Source organism: Lissotriton helveticus, chromosome 3_2, assembly GCF_964261635.1.
Source record: "Lissotriton helveticus chromosome 3_2, aLisHel1.1, whole genome shotgun sequence".
Taxonomy (NCBI): domain Eukaryota; kingdom Metazoa; phylum Chordata; class Amphibia; order Caudata; family Salamandridae; genus Lissotriton; species Lissotriton helveticus.
Genome location: NC_136062.1, coordinates 394,593,170 through 394,617,270, shown reverse-complemented (window position 1 = coordinate 394,617,270; position 24,101 = coordinate 394,593,170). Strand labels below are relative to the sequence as shown.

The following is a 24,101-nucleotide window of genomic DNA, read 5'->3' as shown; positions in this document are numbered from 1 at the left end:
AAAGACATCGGGAACAGCACGTGGGGGAGGGCGGTCAAGTTTCTCTCCAGCAGAAGTCACTAGCAGGGTCCATGGCTGGTTGAGTTGGAACTGGTCAACTGTAGTGGATGGCACAAAAGAAGCTCCATAACGATAGGGACATTTTACCTACAAGCCCACTGTACACTTTGTACCATATATTAGGGAGTTATAGATACAGTATATGTGTCAATAAAGAGAATAACCAATTTTGACTACTTTTTGGAGTCAGAGCACATCACTGAAGCATGGATATCAGAAGCCCAGTGCAACGTTAAAAGAACAGCAGCAAATGAACACTCTTTCGTGTGTGGTCTGATGTTTTTCTGCAATTGTCTAGACTGAAAAGTCTAAATATAGAGAAGAGGAAGAACAAGGATGGTGAAGACAATTTAGAAGAACATAGTCAGACTTCACCTAATGGAATCGTGCACATCCTCGGTGTACTCCTTCACGGTGGCAGCTAGAATGCCACTTGTGAAGGGGATTATTTTGGTGGTAATCAACATCTGGCATTTAAAGCTATAATGTAAAGTCAGGTGTACAAATGTCTTAATTAATTATGAGGCACTAGTATTCTAAAAATCCACCATGTCACCCTTATTGTGAGACAGACTAGTTAAACACTGAATAGATACCATGTAAAACAAATGTAGCTCCGTGCGTAAAAAGATATTACCTTATCAGTTTTAGTTCAAGCTTTCTTTTGGTACTATTTGGCTGAAAGACGTCAGATAGTTTTGTCTCTCGCGTGTTTTTGTGTATCCCCTTCATCCCTGATAATTTAACATAGGATTCAATGTTGTTTGGCATGACAAGGTCTTGAATTAGCTGGAAATATGTAGCAAAAGACCCCAGAGTATGCCTTGCCCAGATCACCAATAGTTCTTGAGATGGCACTGAGTAGGCCTCCAGTTGAAAGACTGCACCTGGTGCGTACCTTCCCGTTGGCACCACAGTCAATGCCCTTCAACACCACAAAACACTGCCATGCAAAGAACTAGACGGCAAACCACACACACAAACACCTTTCATGAAAACTGTATACATCATTGCACCATTCACAAAGGCATCAACATCTCAACCAAGCCTTTCAATAGTCTTGTTCACCTCCATTACATCTTCACCTCTGTATATAATGTAATTCTTGCCAGACTATAACTGAGGAAAACTCATCAAATTGGTAAATTTGGAGTGAACTGCTAGAGCACATGAGATACAAAAACATGTAACGCAGGGTGTTGCTTGTAAAGCAATACAAATAATTTTGATATCCAAGGTTTTAATCAGAGGTCAACTGGTAAAACAGCATATCAAGCACAATCGATATAGCCTTAAAGCCCACAGTAGCAGCCTCTACTGGCCATTAAAGCCCTGCTCCAGCGTTAAAGGCCTAAGCCAAAGCCAAGGGCCTTTAACAAGGGTGCGGGACTTTGATCGCGGGTAGAGCTGCTACAGAGGGCTCTAAGGCTTTTGAAACATTCTGCCTCTAGATGGCAGAATGTTGCAATATATAAAACTAAGGCCTCACGGAACCTGAGGGGAATTAAATCCCCTTGGGATCTATGAGGCCTTTTGCTTACAGCAGCAGCTGGGAACAAACACTGGTATGTTAGAGCTCTGGGATTCTATAGGCCATTAGAAGCCCGTAGTACTCCATTGTTGTAAATGGAGCGCCCAGCATTGCAATGTTCTAATATACATTGTTACAAACAACAAGCTAAATGCCTCTGTAGCCAACGGAGCAGTTATCTAAAGACAAGACATGGACCCACTCCAGAAAGTGCAGCATTAACTACTGTCACTCTAAGAGGCCCACAGCATTAACATTTAACGATGGTTCTGACCTGGTGGATTTCATGCCATCCGTTTTCATCTTTGCAGCCCAGTGTGGCATGTTCATAAAGTAGCAGCTCGCAGCAGTAGGGGTCCCCGCCAACCATGGCAGTGTGATAAAGCGCGGTAAGACCCCTGCTGTCTTTGTAATCAGGGGATGCACCAAGCTCCAGGAGTGTCTGGGAACATAAAAACATATATCAATTTAATGGTCAATATTGAGAATAAACAGAAGACCCAGGAAGGGACAAAAAAGGAGAATACAAGGCATATATATCAAAAGCCTTCCTCAGAATATCTGAGCTACAAAAGGATACTTTTTGTACGAGAACACAATGCGGGGAGGTGGCTAGAGCCTGGGGTTGTTGTTTTATAGTTAGAAAGCTGGATGTAAAATTGGGAAATTTGTTCCTGCCACCAACTTCATGACTACACATGAGCTCTCCTGACCAACCACACTTACGTAGCCTTTTGCATGCAGCTTATAGTCTCATTCTCAAAATGTGTTGTGCTATGTTATTTGTGCACCACCTGAGCATTCTTCAGAGGCCTGTTCTGCTATATAAATAATTCCAATCAACTCATATAAAACTAATAATAGAAGTGAGAATGGTTGGAAGCAGACACCAGGGAGTAATCACAAGGTAACAACCAAAAACAGATGGAAAGCAAACAGCTTATGGCACAAAGATGGCTCTGTGAGCGTAATGCTTTCTGCAGAAAATTATACCATTCTGGAGGTCATGAGTTTGAATCACAGCAACGCACACTTATCCTTACACAGTAACATCTATTATTTAGAGCGCTTCAAATGGCAGAAGAGCAGCACACAAAAACCTGTTATTTTTATATGGGTTACGGACAGCTCTGACATTGATTCTCTTCCACGGCTGTCTCATCCACTAGGGTGGAGGAGCCTCGCCCCGCTGCTTTCTTGCAGTGCGAGAAGCAGAAACATAAACTGGTCATTACTACCATTTTATGTTTCTGCTACTCGCACTGCGAGAAAGCAGAACAGAAGGGTTTGGTTGTGGATGGGTGGGTGGGGCGCTACTCTGCGAGCAGGGGAGGAGCGGTGCGCCTTTGGGGGCCACGCATACTAGTCATGCGCACTCTGCCCTTTCTCCATGCACTCTTCAATGCAGCCTACATGGAGAAAATGGCCTCCCCGTAAGCCCCTCGCTGGGCGGCAGCCCCAATCACAAGGCTGCCATTGCAGTGTTGTGATTGGCCTATAGGGAAGAGGAGGGAGGTTGCCTGCTTCCTATTCCTGCCAGAGTCAGGAGCACACGCCGAGCAGGGCTGGAGCCGCAAAAAGGCAGGACCCGGCCTGCAGACAGGTACGTTGTTTTTCTTATTACATTATTAACACACTCTTCCCGAGCACCCTCCCGTCCCCCACTCGCAATTAGTGCCAGCCATGACTGTTCTCATCCATGACCCATATCTATGAATTAAAGAAAACTTTTTTATTCAGCATTAGCCTACATTCTCAGATAGGATGTGTGTATGCTCAGTTTACAAATGGTGCCATATTAATATAAACCTAGATTATTTACATGCCCCGCTGTAAGGCAAATTATGCAGCACATAATGAACATCTTTAGTAGTTTATCAGTGGAGGTGGAATGGCAGTGCCATGACTGCACTAAGGAAACTACTCATATACTTTAACCCTATAAAAATATATGTTTAAGAAGGTAAATAGAGTCTGACTGATAGCAAGACTTAAAGATGTCTCTCTGAATGCCAGGCTTGAGCAATTCTAATTATTTGAAACTAAAGAAAAACATTCTTAAAGAACAGTTTGCTTATAAAATCTTGCAATGCACTAAAATGTTATTTTGACCATTTACCAAAAATGTAATGTATTTAAGATACATCATTTTATCTTTCCTGTTGGTAACACTTAGGTTCTCCAAGAAGTCTGAGAATCATTATTCTGAATCAAGCTTGAATTACAGATGAGCATTTCTACCATGATATCACCTGCGTACGATTGAATATAAATAATTCATCAATGAGCCCTAATAAAACGCGAGACGCTGTATCGTGCGAAACACATATTGGCTGGTTTGTTATAATGGTTGGCTTGATACATTTAAAAAAAAATGCCTGTGGGGACACAACACATTACCACCTTTAGTTGCAAGATATGGGCTTTTCTTTTTTGGAGCTTTTAAGAAGTAGACAAGGAGAACTTTTCAATTTGAATGAAATATTGTGAACTTTGTATCTTGTGAATACTTATGCTGGACTTTCTATGTTTTCAATTTATAAATTGAGATAGTTGCTGTATAACTGTGACGATTAGGATTGATTTTTACCTTGGCGTTTAACCTGGGTGTAATTTGTCTTATATTATCTCTGATAGGGCAGTATTTTTATAAACAACATTTTGGTCTGCGGTGTCTATTAGATTAAGTTTTGGTTGATATGTACTGGTACCAACCACCTGCCTCCATCTTCACTGCTGGGGATTCCCCCTCCCCCCTGCCTTTCAGTGGTGACAAGCAGTATATTATGTAATTTTGGGCCATGTCATAAACAGTTTACATCAGGGCTAACAACCGAATAGAGCAAATTTACGGCTGCACCATTTTTGCTGCTTGTGAACTAGGACAATAAAGAAACAGCATTTGGTAAGATCTTTCCAAGGTCAATAATAAATACTTCTAGCATCAGAGCAATGCAGAGAAGAAAGTCATATTGTACTTCTTTTGCTTTGGTAACAAAGATTGATAAATCGTACTACATGTAAAACATATTCAAATTTGCTCTATTTCTTATCGTGTTGGTACAAAATTGTTTTCATGAATCAGGTTCAATGTCACCTTTCAAAGAAGGCCTATTTCACCAGTGAAATAGGTTAATGAACACATTGTTGGATCATATAAGGTTTTACAAAAGTGTTGCAAAGCGTTTCCTTCAATTTGCTCATTCACAACGGCCTCAAAGTAATAGGGACTGGATACAATCTCCAGTAAACATTTACTTCCTTTCCTAAAAATATAGGTAGAGTCACTGTCGCTTAGAACTCAACCTTGCATTTAACGCGCGCACAGCTTTAGAAGGAGGTGGTCTGGCTGAGGTCAAACAAATGCTTGTGAAAGACCAACATCCACTCCTGTGTAAAGGGATTATTCTGAAAGAGCTTGCAGGCTTTTCATAATATTTTACATGTTGTAAATATTAAAACCTCTTACCGTGAGGGCAGCTTGGTTCTTGGCTCTGGCCGCCTTGTGCAACGCTGTCATTCCATCCTTGGCCCGGAAATCCAAATGGGCACCACCATTTCGAAGAGCCTTGATCATTTCCACAGGATTGTCAAATTGGGCTGCCAAAGTGAATGGGGTCTCTGTGTAAGCAAGACAAATAAGACGTGCTAGATTATAGTTTGTGTCCAGCCATACAATACACTTTTGAGAATCGAGAGTCACCATTTTAGAATCAAAAGCAGTTCACAGAAACTACTAATAGCAACCACGGTCTATAAGGGCTTCACAGAAGGGCTTGGACAGGCTAATAGTTGCAAAGTCATCCTGTGCCCTGGGCACCACTAACTTATTTGCTAACTGGTACTGGTGGTAACTGACTCGGATTGCCCCTGGCCTCTGCCTAACCAGCCCATGGCGCTCAATGCTGAAACATACTTAGAATAGGGTTAAAATACCCACATATACTAGGGTACACTATGGGTTAAGGTACCCCTAGGATTGGCCTGACCTCCCCTATAAGGCTCTAGTACATAATAGGGCACAGTGTTTGAAACTACCTCTTAGTGCCTCGTGTGTATTAGGGCATGGCAGTTTAGAGGCCAGCAGCCCTATCTGCACTTGCATGTGTGCACAGCTGAAGCCTAGGGTCAATTTAAAAGGAGTATTGTAATGCAGGACTGCTTTTAAAATGAAAATTGTGCCTAACTCAACTTTGGTGTTTGGGGCACTTGAAAAATGTATAAACTATAATATTTTGGCATATTAGGTACCCCCAGGGTCTCCCCTACATGTCCCATTGGTGAGGAGTTATACTTATAGGGAAGACCCTTATAAAATAGGTTTTATATGCCTTGGGGTTAATGAAATTGTACATTACACTCCCTACATTGTAGTAAAGTGCTTCCTAAAATCGACTTTTGTGCTAGGAGCACTGTGGAGGGAGGATCTGCACTATTAAGACATATTCGGAATCACTAAAGTCTCCCCTGGGTGTTTCAGGGGTGGGGGTCCTGTAAATATAGGTAGGGTTCTAATAAAAGATGTTTGATAAGCCCTGGTGTACGAGAAATTGCCTAGTTAATTTTCCCCATTGCTGCTCACCAGCCACATAAGTTAAAATGGCAAGAAGTTATTAAATAATAACTAATGTTAAGGAGGTCATAAAAATATAATTTAAGGACTTTATAGAATGGTATTGATAAATCAAACAATATGCTTTTGGTGAATTTATACTAAAATGTACAGACAAAAAGTTATAAGACACTTATCTATAAGGCATAATTCAGCCTTCCAGTGATCTGCACTGATTGTTCCGAGTTAGGTGGATTAGCCAGGCGCTTGGATGAGGTGATAAGTAGCCCTGGGGTTAGAGAGCCATTCTGGGAGGGCAGGGTTCTGTTATAATTCCAGAGCAGAGGGAGGGGTCATAATTATAATCTTCAATAGAAGGAGTAAACAGATAGGAGAGTCCAGTTTCATTTACACTTCTATTCTTTGAACCTAGCCAGATTGCAGGATTAAGGAAGGAATGAGTAGCCATAAGGGTAAACAACAATATGGAGATGAACCATCCTGTAGGTGGGCTTAACCAGCTCTTGTCTCTCTTCTGGAAAATCAGCCATGTTGAATTTTGGAGATATGGTGCTCACTGGGAGACTATAGTACCACACTTTGGAGGATATGATCATACTCTGGGGTGTTGCCCTGCACCTTATTAGACAGGAATGCCCTCCTGATTGACTCTGAGAACTTGGAATAATTATCTGAGAGAGGCAAAGCCTCTAATATCTACTGCTTGAAACGAAACGAAGAAGAATGGTCCATGCTGAGAAAATTGATTTGCACCAGCCAGGCCCTGCACTCTGAAGACTGCGCCTGCAGCTAAATCTGGAACTACAGCCCTGTGGAATACCTAGCTTCAAAAAGGACTAAAGAGCGGACTCCCAGCAAGCTACAGGTAAACAAAGCTCACCTAAACCAGCACCACCAAGAATCCCCAGCCTGGAGTACTACCAGTGGATTTGTAAGAGTTTTGTCTAAGTCGATTGTGGGAAAAGAAGTCTCAAACTTTCTAGGACCATCTTGGAGCTACCAGACACTTGGAGTAAGTTTTGTACACTTTGTGACACTCTGGGGAACTTCAGCAAGAAATTCCTGAAGTTTGGAGAAATTGGGAGTTTGGAGTGGACTGACTCAACCTAGCCAGCTGAGCCGGCGACCCTCAACCGCGAGCCGGTCTGCTGTCCAGATTCGTCCGGTTGAAATGCTCCAGATTTCCGACTTCCAGACTTTGACCGAGAGTGGGCTGAAACCCAAGCCTGAAAACCCTCACAGTAGCCGGCCTGGTGAACAGCAGCAAGGGACCCCTGAACAAAAAGTTCTGTAAGAATTTCCTTTTTTCTTTTTTTAAACCTTTATTGGCACGAACTACAGTGACACAGCTGCTTGCCTACAACCTCAAGGGCCGGCCGCGTTGTGCATATGTAGACTGTACTTCGAACGAGTGTATACACAGCCCATCAGCCGACAACCCGGGGGTCCGGCGGCGTAGCCCTCAAGGGGCCAGACAAGTCCACCAGCAAGCCTTCTCGAAATAGCATGCAGTAGTTATCTGGCATGAATTCAGTGTTTTACCAACAACTCGTCCCCTCCCTCCCTCCCCTCAACACTGAAGCTTAGATTCAAGGCAGGTGAATTTGTGTCGTAACTTAACCAATCCCAACAACAACCCAAATGAGGACTCCCCCCCACCCCTCCCTCATTGCGTTCACAGTGCGAGGTAAGAGTGTAAGTGCCACAATGAGGCCGTATCCAATGTCACATCCATGCCTATTCTAAATGTTCGCAGGAGCAATGCCATCGCTACGTCTGAGCCACCCAAGCCAGTGTGTCTGCCGCAAGGTTCATGCCCCAGTCATCCGTAAGGTAAGCAGTGTGTCCGCAGTGCCACCATGTTCTCTATCCACCGCTAGTCTCTTCCCCCCCCGACGAGCTCCGTGAAGCAGTCTCTGAGGCATGTGTGCGTCCCTTCAGTATCACTATCCATTGTCAATCTGCTGGTCCAGGGTCCCCGTTTCCGAGGTCGAGGTCCCCTCCCGCTCCGTACCGTTTAGATATGCTTTGTACAAAGCCCAAAAGTTTTTAGGGCGGCTCTTGGGGGGCAACAATTCACTGTAATGCTCCGTCTGGGTGCTGCAGTATAACATGTCTCGCGCCCATCTAGTTTTGGTAGGGAGCGGTCCTCTCATCCAACAATGTGCCACTACTCTCTTGGCCATTAACATCCCCATATTCGTGAGTCTACGGATCGCAACTGGGAGCCGCTAGGAGTTACCTATGAGCGCCAGGCCAGGCTCCGGGGTCATGTCTACATCCAGGATCTTACTCATTTCCGAGAAGACGTCACACCAGAAAGCCTGGATGCCCGGGCAATTCCATGGCAAGTCCAAGAAGTCAGCATTGGCAAAGTGGCATCACTCACAGTTTGCCGTTTGTCGCAGTCCGTACCTATGGAGTCTTTCCGGAGTGTAGTAGACCCTCTGCAGGAATTTAAAGTGGATCAACCTCTGCCGCCCATTGAGCGAGATCAGATTCGAGCTTTCACAGCAGTAGCGCCATACCGCATCGTCTAGCGTGGTCCCCAAGTCTCTTTGCCAAGCCAATCTCGCTTTCATGGGCTGGTGCTCACCTTGCAGCCCAGCTATCCTATAGAGATTCGTAAGGAGATTGCGGGACTCCTCGGCCTTAATGACATGTGTCAGTTCTAGTACTTCTGGCGGCTCTGCCATGTCCGCAACAAGCAACTCTGAAAGAGCTCTCCGCACCCTATGGAATTGAAAGCGTTGCAGCAGTCGTATCTCTCTGCGGTCGCCGCTTACCTAGACCCAGGTTTTGGCCACGCCATCCTGAAAGAGGTCGCCTGCTCGGTGTAAACCGAGTTTCGCCAGATCCCTAGTTACATCCTTTTCTCCCAGAGGCGGAAGCCAGAGCATCCACTCCAGGGGCATGTCAGGTGAATTTAGCAGCGCACCTCCCTGCCGCTGTAGAAGCGAGTGCCATGCATGGTTGGTGGCAGTGATGGAGTCCAGCATTCCGGTCCTACGGTCCAAAGGCCTGCAGATCGTGGCCGGGAGCGGTAGCAGGTGTGCAAACAGTCGCTCCATGCGAACATGTGGGAACATCGTGTCCCCATGTATCCAAGTGTGCAGGTGCGACGCCTGTGCCACCCTGTAATAAAGGTCAAGGTCTGGGGCACCCAGGCCTCCTATACTGTAGGGCAGTGTGAGGATGGACCACCTAACCCTGGGTTGCTTGCCCGCCCACGCTAAATTAATCATAAGAGTCGTCAGCCTCTGGAAGAAAGCCTTAGATAGTACTATTGGAATGGCATTAAATAGGAAAAGGAAGTGCAGCAGGACCACCATTTTCATAATGGCCATGCGACCCATCAAAGTGAGCGGCAGCTTACTCCAGAGCTCGATGTCATCTTCCAGCTTGCCAACTGCTCTCCCATAGTTTTGGCTAATGAGCAGCTCCGGATCCGAGTGGAGTTGTATTCCAAGATACCTAATCGGGTCTTCGGACCACTGGAGCGGGTATTCCATCTCTACCCGCTTAGTCGCAGGCGTGAGAGGAAAGACAATAGATTTTGCCCAGTTGACTCTAAGGCCCGAGAGAGCCCCGAAGTGAACCACTTCTCTCAGCAGCGGAGACAGGTTAGTCGTGGGGTCGTGAACATAGAGCAGCGTGTCATCAGCGTACATTGACACCACTATTTTGTAGGTCGGGAATCCTATGCCTTTGTGGCTGTGGGACTCTCTTAGCGCGCAGGCCAGTGGTTCCGCCGCCAGAGCAAACAACAACGGTGACATGGGGCACCCTTGGCGAGTACCTCTGCCAATGTAGAGGGGTTGCGAGATCGCGTTGCCGACTCGCACTCTAGCCGAGGGTCCCTTGTAAAGGGCACCAACCATTTGCAGGAAGGGCTCCCCTAGTCCCATCCTTCGTAATACCTGGAGGAGGAACGGCCATTCGACCGAGTCAAATGCCTTTTCCATGTCAAGGAATATTGCCATGGCCGCTATGTCCTGCTTGGCATGCTGGATAGTCCCTAACACCGTTCTGACATTATACATCAAATTCCTGCTAGGTATATATCCTGCCTGCTCAGGGGCCACTAAGTCGGGGGCTAGAAGTGCAAGCGTTGTCGCCAGAACTTTGGAGTACAGCTTAGCATCTACGTTCAGCAGCGACAGCGGCCGGTAAGAACCGCAGTCATCATGCGTCTTACCTGGCATGAGGATAGTGACTATCATTGCCTCCCTCATGAAGTTCGGCATGCTGCCCTGAATACAGATGTCACTCATCAGAGTGGAGATATGTGGCAGCAGCTGTTCCTGGAACGTTTTGTAAAAGTCTACAGTCAGGCCATCCATACCAGGCGCGCTGCCTGTGCGCATAGAGGCCAGGGCCTCTCTAATCTCGTCAAGTTGTATAGTCGACATGAGAAATTCCCCGTGTGAGTTAGTGAGGATCGGGAGCTTTATATGCTCCAGGTAATCCAGGATTTCAGCCGACGAATCCCCGCACTTTGAGGAGTACAATTCTGAGTAGTAATCTCTGAATATGGTAGCTATATCCGCCTCATCCGTGGCGCGTTGGCCTTCAGAAGCTTTCACCTCCGTAACCAGCGGCTTCCCTCTCCTGCCCTTAAGGATGTTAGCCAGAACAGAGCCAGGCCTACCACCTTCCCCATAAGTACGGGCGGTGGCATATTTGCCAGAGTGTTTCACCTCCCTGTCCGCCTCATCGTGGTACTCCCCCGTAGCGTCATCCGGCTGGGTCAGCAGCCATCTCTCAAGGGCCTGCAACTGGTTTTCGAACTCCGATAACCTGCGCCTTATGGCCTTCAGGACGCTGGAGTGTTTGGAGATAGCAATGCCCTGTATGTAAACTTTAAACGCTTCCCACACCATTTGGAAATCCTCCACTGATCCCACATTCTTTTAAAAAAAATAGGTCAATCGCCTCTGCCAATTCCCCTCTGAAGACGGGGTCTAGGAGCGAGTATGGTGGAAAGCACCACGTAAAGTGGGGTATTTTCCTAGCCAGAGCCGCCACAACCAACAGCACGGGGGAATGGTCCGACAACGTGCGCGGTAGGACCGTACAATGTCTGATACTGCTGAGCATCCCGAGGTAGCAAACCAATAATCTATTCTAGTGTGCAACCCATGGTAAGCCGAGTAGTGGGTATACCCTCCCGGATCTGCATTTCTGCTTCTCCATACATCCTCCATGTCTAGGACAAGGAGTTTAGCAGTCAGCATCCCTGCCGCAGCCAACGGCTTTCGAGGGGGGGGGGCAGTCGACCTGTCAATATCTGGGTTAAGCGTCATGTTAAAGTCTCCCCCCCAGATTATTTGGGGCATGTCATATGCGCCGATCTTTGCAGCTAGCGAGTCATAGAATTCCGGGGCATCGTGATTGGGACCATAAGCATTCACCACCAGCAAATCCAGCCCCAGCCCCTTACAGATCGCTATGACATATCTGCCCTCTGGGTCGGTTCTCAATGTCTGTAGCATGATTTCCGATCCCGGGTTAACCCATGTGATGACCCCTCTGGCGTGAGTCGTGAACCCAGCTGCAGCTATGTTCCCCTCCAGACCTCTGCTGCGTAACATCCCACTAGAGAGCGGCAAATGGGTTTCCTTTAGCAGCGCTATATCTATATTTTGCCTTTTTAAGTAACTCAGCACTTTCCTCAGCTTCCTGAAATCATTCAGCCCCCTGACATTCCAAGTGAGGGCGCGAATGGTGGCCGTCTGTGTATGCTCCTGTGCTTCAGGTATGCTAGTCATCCTGATATGATGTGTATATTGTGGAGAGCGCTAAGTCTCCAGCAGTGTACCAGACCAGTGTGCTCAATCTGTGACATGTCAACAGCGCCCTTTCCCCCTCACTACTCTCTCCTGTGTATTGCAATGCAAGTGTGCCCTCCCCTCTCCAAGTTGAACCAAAACCCCTTCCCTCCCCTCCCCCTCCCACAGCAGACCAACCCAAACACGGCCAAGCATGATAAGACATCCCCCCACAAACAATCCCAAACAACTCAAAGAAGCCCCCGTGGGGACCATTAATGCATACAGCGCTAGGGCCGAGGTTGCCAGAAAAACAGGAAAGACTGTCGGTGCAAGGTTGCATCAGTATAGGCCCTAGCGCCATCACCACAAGCATATCGATCAACAAGAGTCATACATGAGTCTTTGTACCTCCCAGGCATTCCCCCACAGCTGAGCAGCCACCCCACAAACCGCTCTCAGGCAGTCCATGATCGAACATTGTATCAAAAGGCGTGTGCTGTCATAGCGCACGCTGAAGCATATCACTGAAAGTCATACAACAGATGGGCAAATGGAAAGTTCTCACCAGACCGCAGATCAGCTTATCCCTAGTCGGCGTTTCAGGACTACATTTCCCCTCTCCACCCAGGCGGAAGGAGGCCACGTAGATGCAGACCCAGGCTCCAAGTCAAATGCTAGGTCTCTCATCGCTCAAATCCAGCGCACAACACCCAGTGTGAGTGGCGCCCCTAGTCCTGGTCGTCCAGTTGGCTGCCCTGTCCCTCCCCGCCGTTTGGACTTCTGGGGATACTTTTCTGTTCCTTGGCCCACGTTTTAGGGCTTGTTGTAGGTCTTTAGGAGCAGTGAAAAAGTGGGAATGGCCCTGACGGTTAATTCGTAACTTTGCCGGGTAGAGCATTGCGTAGTCCAGGCCAAGGTCGCGTAGTTGCTTTTTGTAGGGAGCAAAGTGCCTGCGTTCTTCCTGCACTTTTGCCGTGAAATCTGGGTATAGTGATATGTCAGCGCCCCCGTATTGCAGCTTCCCCTTCTCTCGAGCAATCCGCAACGCCGTGTCCCTGTCTCTGTAATTTAATAACTTGGCAATGATTGGTCTCGGGGGAGCTCCCGGACGAGGGCGGGGACCCAGCGTGCGATGCGCCCTTTCCACTATGAACATGGGTGAGAAGACATCGTCTCCCAACAGTGTGATCAATAGTTTCTCCATGAAAAGCTCAATTTTTCCCGTGTGCGTCGTCTCCGAAATTCCCGTGATCCGTATATTAGAACGCCGAGAGCGGGCTTCCAAATCTTCTGACCTGTCCTGTATGACCTGGAGCAGTTTGTTAAGTTGTTTACGGTCCCTATCCAGCTCCGTCTGCGCCTCCTCGACTTCAGTCAGGCGTCTCACCGACATATCCAGTCGTTCCGTGTGCTTATCCACTATTTCTGACATGCGGTCCATGCGATACGTCAGGGCATCAAGCTTAGTCCCTATGGACGTCATACTGTCTTGCAGACCCTTCTTCATTGTGACTAGCAGGTCTTTAATATCAGAATAAATCGAGCCGTCCGCGCCCCTACTCTGCGGCGCAGGCTCCGGCTCCTGGGGCTCTGGGGCTTTGGTTCGGCGCTGTTCAAACGGGAGTTTATTTTGGGTCTTGTCCCCCTTTCCCATGTTGCCGCGTGGGCCGCTAGAGCACTTGGCTGTGCACCACGCCGTTATTCTGTGGAGGCTAGGGGGCGCCCCCTAAACAGCTTCCAGAAGGGGGGAGGGTCGGTGGCCGTTCAGTGTGTCGCCTTCAGGTGTTCTCAGTGTAGCCAGGCAATGGTCAGCAGCAGTGAGATTAACGCCTGGGCGCGCAATGTCTTCCCCCTCCACACGTCTATTTACTGCACACACCAGCATGCATCCAGAGGGTTTAAGGTCCGGGTTTGCCCCAGCAGGCGCCACAGGGGAGCATCCCTCTATGGGCCCAAGCAGCCTGCCGCATGCGAGTTGTGTCCAGGGGGGTAGAGGGCCAATAGTCTCAGGCCCCACTGTTGCCCTGCGCTCGCTCGTGGGCCCAGGCGAAGCCAATGCCTACTTACCGTATCCCCGCAGGCTGCCAACAGCACTGGGACGCGCTGAGGAGAGTTGTCGCATCCGAGGCTCAGACCCGCATTCGGGCCGTTTTGGGTGATCCGTCTACCACCGGGTCGTCGGGTCGCGAGTCGGCCGTACGTCGGGTGACGCACGCTGGGCAGCGTGTAAATCGAGGCCGCTGGTCTGCGGCCGGGTCCCCGAAAGGTCCGTCTTCGCGCCCGCTCCTTCTGGGCTGTTAGGGATCCTCTGAAACACCCGCTGCAGGCGTCAGGGGTGTCCAGCCGCTGTGTGCCCCCGTTTAAGGAACTTTGGCTCTGTGAGATCAGGATAATTAACGGATTTTCCTGGTGATGGTGCGGAGCTCTTCTATCAAGCGACCGCCATCAGCGCCGGCAAGCTCCGCCCCCCTTCTGTAAGAATTTCTAAGTCCAAACATAGGAGAGGTGACTGGGATCAACGCGAACCGCGAGAGTTAAGCCACTAACCCTTAAACTTTGAGCCAGCCTGGATCCCTGGTTTGTTCCACTGGAGAGCTATTGAGGTGTGACTTCCATAAGTTTGATCGGGAACTTGTTGCAAGGCAAGCCGGCGAACACTTACCAAATCCAGACTGCATGGGAGCTACGAGGGACCCTGGGAAGAAAAGTTCCAGAGACGTCTAAGTCCGAAGGTAAAAACTTTGACTGGTATCTGCGCAGGGCTCCATCGCAATTGGCCTGAAAATGTTGAGTTTGTCCCAGTCTAGCACTAATAGATGTCCAAAAGGCGCTATAGTTTTCGATGTGCTATTTAGTGCTAAATCTATTAAAATTCTTATCTCCCTTTCCTTATATTGGATTCTTTTTGTTTTGGTGTCCATTTAAAGATGAACAGATTTCCTATTTTTATAAATTGAAGTTGGATTTTTATTGTCTGTTATGTCTTAAGTATTTACTGAATTCGTGTTTTTCAATGCTTTACATACCTGTCCTTGAAGTTAAGCCTGCCTGCTCGCAACCAAACTAGCAAAGTTTGCGCATGGGAATCATTTTCATAGACCTACTCTGAGCCCTAAACTGTTAGAGGCCTTATTGCTAGTGGCAGATGAATATTTGCCACAACTAATAATCCACTGTCCAACACTAGAAAAATGGTTTCCGCCAGTACATCAGTGTAGCTTTTTCTGCCATCGACACAAGCACTCATAGTTTCAGGTGTGGGTCCATGCTTATTTCTGTTGACTAAATGGAAATCATTTCACTTTCGAAGGAAAGCTGAAGTTTGAGTAGCCAGATCCTGTTGTGATAAAACACAACTGACAAAATCAAAGTCTATCATTATTAACAGTTGTTTAATACATTTGCAGGCCTTGTTTCATATATCATTTCCCATCATATCATTCTGTTTTATTGAGTGCCCAAATGCCTGATGGGGTCCTGGTGCTAGCTCGAAAAACAAGGAGGTGTCTGACTCCAAATCTAGAATACCCAAGGATTCAGGCCTGAGAACTGCCCGGTACACACATATCTCAGCGGTGAGGACTTAACATGATCATCTGCTCGACTCGCTAACATGGGTCATATGTAAAATATGCATGTTGGTTTTCAGATGAACCTTAAATTCTAGCAAAGTGCAGAAACATACCTATTTACCGACATCCATAACTCATTACAGAACATTGAACGTTCTCTGTTCATTTTGTGAGTTTGCCTTAGGCCTACTAATACTGAGACACTCTGACAGGCTAATAAAAGGCCTCCTCTGCTGTTCATAGTGGCTTTCCTCTATCGGTAAACAGACTTCAAAAAGAGCAATCATCTGTGTTGTATTTGATGCTATTGATGACGTCTATAGTGTTGAGAGATGTGACGACAGCAGTGATGTCGCTGGCGATGCCATTTTTGTCTAACCTAGAGAAATAAAAGCTGCTACAGGTAAATAAACTAGCAGTGCACATCCTCCTGGGCAGGTATATGAATTTAAAGGCAGCACGACAGCATCAAATTACAGATGTTGTATCATTGGGTTTACATCGAAATAAATCTCTATTTCTACTTTTAGAAAACAGATGTACTTAATGTAAAGGGTGATGTGATATCATTAAGAACGAGGAGCATAGCTTCAGGGGGTCTTTGGGGTGTGACAACCCCCCCAAAATAAATGCATTGTTGGTTTGGCACTTGGGTCTCTGAGGTGGGTCTGCTATGTCTGTGTTGTTTTTTCCCCACAGATCTCATTTCACTAAGAGGTTTTTACTTGTTAATCTTTTGGATCGGGATCTTAAATATAAATATTATATATATATATATATATATAAATATTATATATATATATATATATATATATATATATATATATATATATATATATATATATATATATATATATATTGGTACTGCCCGGTGCCCGCCACTCCACACAGAGGAAATCCGGGGCGGCTGACTGCATTCCGTGATTGCACGGAGGACTTGATAGCATTGTCGTCTTGATCCCTGCCAGGCTGACGTCTGTGAGGAGCGGCTGGAACATCTGGGGACTGGAGGGAGCATCAACGCGAGTACAGAGACTGGGCATTGATTTTAACTTCACTTCACTTACCCTGCACATCGTCTATTCTATTTTTGACACTCCCTGGGCAGCACTCACCTGATTCATGCATTGTGGGACTTGCAGTTCCTATGAATGGTAAGTAGTGAGCCGTAACTACAGGAGGGGGTGTGACGAGTCGCAGCCAATCAAGCTGATGCAGGTGTTCATTTAAATGAGGGAAGTAATCACCAGCTACATTCATGGCGTCTGAGGAAGGCAGAAGGTCTGCTGAAATGCATTATGCCAGCAAATTGAAATAAATGCTCCCAACTTACTCCCCGCTGTGGCCCTTGCTTCTTTGCAAGTTGGAGAAGGTCTTTTGGATATATATATATATATATATATATATATATATTACCTACTGGCGGTCGCCAGTAGGTATATATAGTTAGGATTTTTTCTCTATGGGATTTTTGAAAATTCTATGTCTAATAACTTTGGCGTTTGTGGACGGAATTGGCTGAAATTTTCAGGAAAATGGAACATTGTGTTTCTGAGCAGCCCCTGAAAATTTGGGGGGGGTTCGTCAAGGGGGGGCCGAGAAAAAAGGGGGGTCCCAAAACGCGTTTTTCCCATGTTAATTTCCATAGGGCGGTTGGACTCACTTTTAGCTCGAACGGCTGAATGGATTTGCACGAAACTTGGCAAAATTGTAGGGACTGGTAGCCCGATGTGCCTTTGCTAGGTCTCAATATATGTGCTCCAGTGGATTTTGAGAAATTAACGTTCAAAAAAAGATATATATCTGTGACAGCGCTCCGGGCAGCGCTCCGCTTCGCGTACTTTTTGCGTTACGGAGCTTTGCGAAGCGAAGCTGATTGGTTCTCCGGCGTCTGTAAACATTCCAAACAGTCCGTAGCGGCCGCCATCTTGTCTCTCGGTAGGATCGAGAGACAAGAGGAGGCCAAAGCGAAGGGGAAATGACCATAAGGGGGCATAATAGATCCTCCCTGACCCCATAGGTTTGATGTGGAGGCTTTAAAAGGGCTCCGCGGGGCAAAAAAAAAAAAAAAAATCGTTTTTTTGGTGGGGTGCGCCCGGTTAGCGTAACGGGAAGCGGACTGGGGAGCGTACTACAAGGAAACAAGAATGATTGACTTTTAACTTATTGTATGTTTATAGACTTTTTTTTACTTTTTGTCTGCTGAGTGACGTCTCGGCCTATCTCCACGGGATGCAGTCCCTACCATCTCGGCGTTTAAGCCCAGGGGGACCGGTAGTGTGGGAGAGATAACGTCTGTTAACGTTCGATTCGAAGGAAATCAGGAAGTGTTGAAAAACATTGTCTGCGCCATCTTGCCTTTTTTCAAATGCCACACTTTTGTCGTGCACGGCAGCCATTTTAGATGCCTTGACCAGACCCACTCTCTGCACGCTGTCGATCCTTAGCATGGCTCCCCACCCTGGCAAGCATCTCCCCCAGGCACTGGTCACCCCTGCTCTCTGTCTTATGCATGGGCAATAAACCTCCCCCCATCTGCGCTGCTCTTCCCTGAGAATCACACTCTGTGCCCGCCCGACACCTCCCTTTCGCCCTATTCACTACCGCACCCTCTGACACTCCTCTTCCTCTGTGTCCGATTGTCCAGGCCGGTCCCAGGCTATCAGGTAGCCCTGCAGATGTACTTTATGGCCCCAGCTGTAAAGAATCACCCCTCTTCAAAGGAGTTACAGTAGATCAAGGCCCCCACCCGATGAGATCCGTCACACCACACGCGTTCCTACTATCTGAAAACCATCCTGTATTGTGATTGGGGAGGGGACCGAGCCTGAAGCGGTAGATTCCAGGGATGCCTCTTTGTACATCAAAGTTTTTACAATTATGTGTCACATTAAAAATATATAGCACTCCAACAAAGTAGTAGGATTATAAAACTTTAATAACTTATAAATATAAACAACGCAACAAAAACAGTAAAAACATTTAAACATTTTTAGGAAAAAAGAAGGAACAATGGTCAGTAGCGGTCGGTTGTGCGAATAGTCCCAAAGCAGCACAACGTCCTGAGTTCTGGACGGCACCCAGGTGATGTTGCCTGGGTGGCGCACTGGTTTTGGGTATCCTACAATGCTGCTCCGAATAACGGCGTGGGGCGTCCCGGGGGGTGGCTCGTCAGTAGCGGTCTGTTGTGCGAATAGTCCCAAGGCAGCAGAACATGCTGAGATGTGGATGGCACCCAGGTGATGTCAAGTAAGTTGCCGCACTGGTTTTGGTATCCCACAATGCTGCTCCGAATAACGGCGTGGGGCGCCCCGGGGGGGGGGGGGTGAGGCGGCGTGAACGGGCCTCCCCAGGTGGAGGCTCGTCTGCTGTAGTGGGGCGCCCCTTTACCGTTTCAGTTGCCATTCCGCCCGCTTCGTAGCTCCGTCGTGGCCATTCCACGAGCAATCATGCTAGCCGCTCCCCACCAGAAGCCTGCGGGAGTCGGGGGCCCCCAAGACTTTTGTAGAATCTTCAAGGCTGAGGGGACGCTTTCGAGAATGGAGCCCAAGCTCTAGCAGACAAGCATCCGAGTTCCAAGGTGTTGCAGGCCCATTTTAGTGGACCACGCCCAAATCTGAAGAGCCGGCCGCCATTTTGAGAGTCCTGTGGCAGCCGCCTATCGCTGCACCTCAAGAGCGGGAGCAACTCAAGTACATGGTGAGCGAGACGCTGTAGTCAAAAGAGCAGGCGGTAAACAGCTGAATAGCGGAAGAGGCACAGTGTAGCAAAAGCGGGCGGAATGGCAACTGAAACGGTAAAGGGGCGCCCCACTACAGCGTGTCTTTAGGTGAAACGGATTGTGGGACAAGGTCAAGAATGGAAGAGTCACCAAAAGGCAAAAAGTTCCGCTTGACCCCGGGAGCCGGCCACCTATGTCGGGGGCGATCTCAGGCCACACCAGGGCAACACGACTTGCGGAGGGGGCCGGAGCCAAGCGCCCCCTCCGAGTCCGCGCCATGACACCGTCCCTCGGGGGCCTCCGTCAAGCGGTTCAGGGTGGCACCGCATCACATTGTTTTCAAATGCAGTCACATCCTCAAACAGCCCCCACTTACATTGAGAATAGTGAAGCTGTAGCAAGTGCAAATAGGCTTCAGACAGTGTTACAAGCACTCCTCAAAACTTTGAATTATCAGAGTGCATGAGTTTCATGCTCGATCGATTGAGCTAGCCGGATCGGGCAACAAAAAGTATAAAATAGTTATGTAAATAGTTATTTAATAAAATGTTTTACCCTGTTACTTTGCTGGTGTGTTGTATATATTTGTAATATTTGCATAGAGTTTATCGTTATTTTGGGCGGGGTGGGTGGCGGAGCCGAGCTGTCTTGCAGCCATCATGGTGTGGAGCTCAGTTCATCTCACTAGTTTCGTATTTCTCATGAGGGGTTGTTCCTAATGTTTCTATTTTAGCGAGGTCAAAAAGAGATCCCATTAGTGGCCTACTGATTTTGCTCGATTCCTTTTGTTTTTTAACACGATTTTTCACTATCTGCAAAGACTAAACAGAGTATTGCGACTCTGTGCTTGTTTGTAAATAGAGAATGAACCAAAGAGAAACAATTCTAAAACAGTAAATGCTTGGATAACAATCAATCATGTGGAGAGAGAAGCAGGCACGACGGATTACAACGGGGGGCAAAGGCCTGCGTTAACTACCCTTCACTATCTGCAAAGAGAGAGTACTCCTAATAGAAACGAGGGGGAGGGGGGGCAGCATTCAAAGCAGATCAGTGTGCATAAACACGAAAATGTTTTTACTTACCACGTACTTGACATTCGACAGCTTATGATATTTGCTATTAAAAAAACATTGAAATTCACTGAAACCATATAGACCATATATAGTTAGGAATTAGCATTTACAAAACCTTGAAAATTCACTGAAAAAACCATAGGTTATAGACCATATATAGTTAGGGATTAGCATTTAAAAAACCTTATTTTACTCACACAAAACCATTGAAATTCCATATATAGTTAGTTGCACTAACTATATATCGGGCACCCGCAATCCACTGCTGATGATGTCACATATTACATCATTCATGACATGGTCAGTGACATCACTGATGACATCACTGATGACATCTCAAATGACATCACTGATGACATCACTGATGACATCTCAAATGACATCACTGATAACATCTCAAATGACATCACTGATGACATCTCAAATGACATCACTGATGACATCACTGATGACATCACTGATGACATCTCATTTGACATCAATGACCACATCACTGATGATATCATTCATGTGACAATACAATGCATCTCCTCACACTTTAATATAACCTCTGTTACACCCGTGTTAAATACAGAGTATAATTTTTGAAACCATTGACACACCAATACTAGTTACTACATACGCACTCAGTGATTCCTATGTTTACACACACATTCACTCATTTACCCATACAATCATTCATACATACAATCACTCATCTTTACAACACTATCATATGCACTCATACACCTATACAGACTCTCACACTCTGTCACTCATCCATGGAGTTACTCACACACCTAGTCAGTCCTGTAAAGAATCAATCACACTTCCATTTTCTAATCTATACAGTTAAACATAGAGCACCTTACATTTTGAAACATATACTAACACATACTTACTCTCTTATACAATCATTGATACAAGTACTCATTGATCTGCACAGAGTCACACACCTCCCAGCCAGCCACACACACACTCAGTCTCCCATACAAATACTTGGGCAATCAATCAATAACCCATATAGTTACTCATATAGCTACTGATCAACACATGCAGCAGTTTACAGAACAACAGACATAATGATGCACAAATTAAGACAGTTTAGTCACTAACCCATGCACGCAGTGAGACACATTTAATCACTCACTCATACAGTCAGTCACGCACCTACTAAATCCTTCATCCAGACACTTCTACATCTACTCATTCTTCAATATGTAAAACATATTTAAACTTTACAGAAACACACAGTCACTGGATGATGTCATCAGTGATGTCATTTGAGATGTCATCAGTGATGTCATCAGTGATGTCACTGACCATGTCATGAATGATGTAATATGTGACATCATCAGCAGTGGATTGCGGGTGCGCGATATATAGTTAGTGCAACTAACTATATATGGAATTTCAATAGTTTTGTGCGAGTAAAATAAGGTTTTTTAAATGCTAATCCCTAACTATATATGGTCTATAACCTATGGTTTTTTCAGTGAATTTTCAAGGTTTTGTAAATGCTAATTCCTAACTATATATGGTCTATAACCTATGTTTTTTTCAGTGAATATATATATATATCTATATATCTATATATATATATATATATATATATATATATATATATATAGATATATATATATATATATCCAAATCACCAACGCGAGCAACGCTCGCAACGCCCCTTCCCAGCCGCTTTCACGAAAGCGGTCCGTTACGAGGCAGGCAGCCTCTCCATAACGCACCAGAGCCGTGCTTTTCCAACTTGCACGGCAGTAACGGACACAGACCCGACTTGTTTCTGCAGCAGACGGAGATTTATTTAAATCATGGTCTTACAAGCAAACATCACCCGATGCGTTTCAGTGCCGGAGCACCTTAGTCAGTATATATATTTTCCCGGTTTTCTTTTTCTCAAAAAATGCACACTCAGAGGTAAGGAAAGTTTGCCAGAACTTTTAATACCGCAACACTGCTACGCGTTTCGCCACCGTGGTGTCTTGATCACGCCATGTTCTGCAGTACTAACCACCGTGTATACATAGGATTGACACAATAACAAACATGGAAGAGGGGTTATATTACCCTTCACTTTTTCGCCGCCATTTTGAAGTGGTCAAATGTTCGTATTTACATCATACTGTCAATGTTTAAACATGCATTTTCAGGAAGCATTTTCAAAAATTACATATTTACATTTTTGTTCTAATTACCGCCATTTGCGTGACTATGCATTGTATACATTCTTACATATGCTTAGACCTGTTCTGCCACTTATTTTTTACATTTTCTGCGGGGGTGCACGGATGTCCTATACTCTTACTAATAAAGCATCCGAATACAATCCTCCCAAAATAAACAGTGTCGAACCCTCGAACCTGAAGTTCTATTATAGTATAACCTCCTGCAGCACATTTTTATCATCTGCTTAGTCAAACATCTTTCCTTTATGAGCTATTTATAGAGCTTATTCATGTATTTTGCTTTCGGACTAGTGCCTAACATGATCCAAACATCAGCTTGATCCATTTGTTATATGGCGGACAAACGGTGGAGGGAATCAATTTCATACCAAGTGGGTTACTAAGTCCCCATCGACATAGTTCATTATGGTCAATCATAGAAATAAAAACAAAAGGAGAAGAAAAAAGTGAAAAATGTGTTCCAAATTCATATAACCAGTGCAAGTGAATCCAATTAAGGTACAAGAAGATCGTGAACCCCTTTCTGCCACTTAAAAGAGACAATGTAGGATGTCTTCCTGTCCGTCTGTAAAATTAATCATAAAGAAGAAAATATTACTATTGTTAAAAACCTTATACTTCTATAACTGTACTCATTATATCATAATTTTCAAAATCAGCTTGCATGATTACTTAGACATTATAAAAGGAGTGATGCAGACTGTTGTGGATGCTCCTCTTAATCAGCATGTTATTGTGTTGCTAGCTCCTCATCAAGGTTGTGTCCCCCTGGGAATATTGTCTCCAGTTCTATTATCCATTTGGATTCCTTCTTTCTAAGTTGTAACTCCCTATTGCCACCTCTCTTGTTGGCCATTATGTGTTCTATTGCAAAAAAGCTTAATAGAGAGTTATTTGATCCGTGTTTTTCGTGGAAATGTCTCGCAATGGGATACTGGAAGTCTAGATTTGTGATGGCCCTCAGGTGTTCTTGTACCCGTTTTTTCACCATACATGTTGTGCTCCCTACGTACCTTAACTTGCAGGGACACTCAAGGATGTAAATTGCATAGGTGGTACTACAGGTTAGAAATTGGCTAATACTTTTGTTCTTATTTGTCCCTGGTACTGTAAATTCTCTCACCATTTTGGTCGTTGTACAGGCTCTACAGTGGCCACAGGGATAAAATCCTTTTCAAATTGTGAGTGGTCCCTGTCCTGTTCTCTGTGATATCGCTTCTCTCCAACATATCACGTAAGCTTCTGCCCCAGCGATATGTTATCGATGGTTTGTCTCCTACCATCTTACCTATGACAGTATCAGTTTGTAATATTTTCCAATTTTTTCTCAAAATTTGTTGTACTTTCCCTGATTCGTTATTATATGTGGTGATCAGCCTGGTTACCATGTTTTTTTCATTCTCCTTCTCCTTATCTTCTAGAGCGGTATCTCTTGATATTTCAGCTACTTTTGTACTGGCTTTCGTTAGTACCCACTCAGGGTACCCTCTCTCCCTAAATCTTTCCACCATCCGAGTCTGTTCCAACTCGTAAAGGTTCTGTGTACTGCAGTTCCTTCTTGCCCTCAGTAGCTCCCCATATGGAATGCTCCATTTCAGCACCTCTGGGTGA

At 45.8% G+C, this 24,101-nt stretch overlaps 1 protein-coding gene across 2 annotated transcripts in view; it reads right to left on the bottom strand.

The window, feature by feature from the left end:
• The window catches only part of SHANK2 (SH3 and multiple ankyrin repeat domains 2), a 3,078,421-nt gene that overhangs the window by 1,809,944 nt on the left and 1,244,376 nt on the right, over positions 1-24,101 (bottom strand). For both annotated transcript variants that reach the window (XM_078684305.1, XM_078684307.1), the window contains 2 exons: positions 5,061-5,212; positions 1,866-2,033 (listed from right to left, as the gene is read on the bottom strand). In XM_078684305.1, the coding sequence (XP_078540431.1) occupies positions 1,866-2,033; positions 5,061-5,212 (320 nt within the window). The remainder of the gene's footprint in view (positions 1-1,865; positions 2,034-5,060; positions 5,213-24,101) is intronic.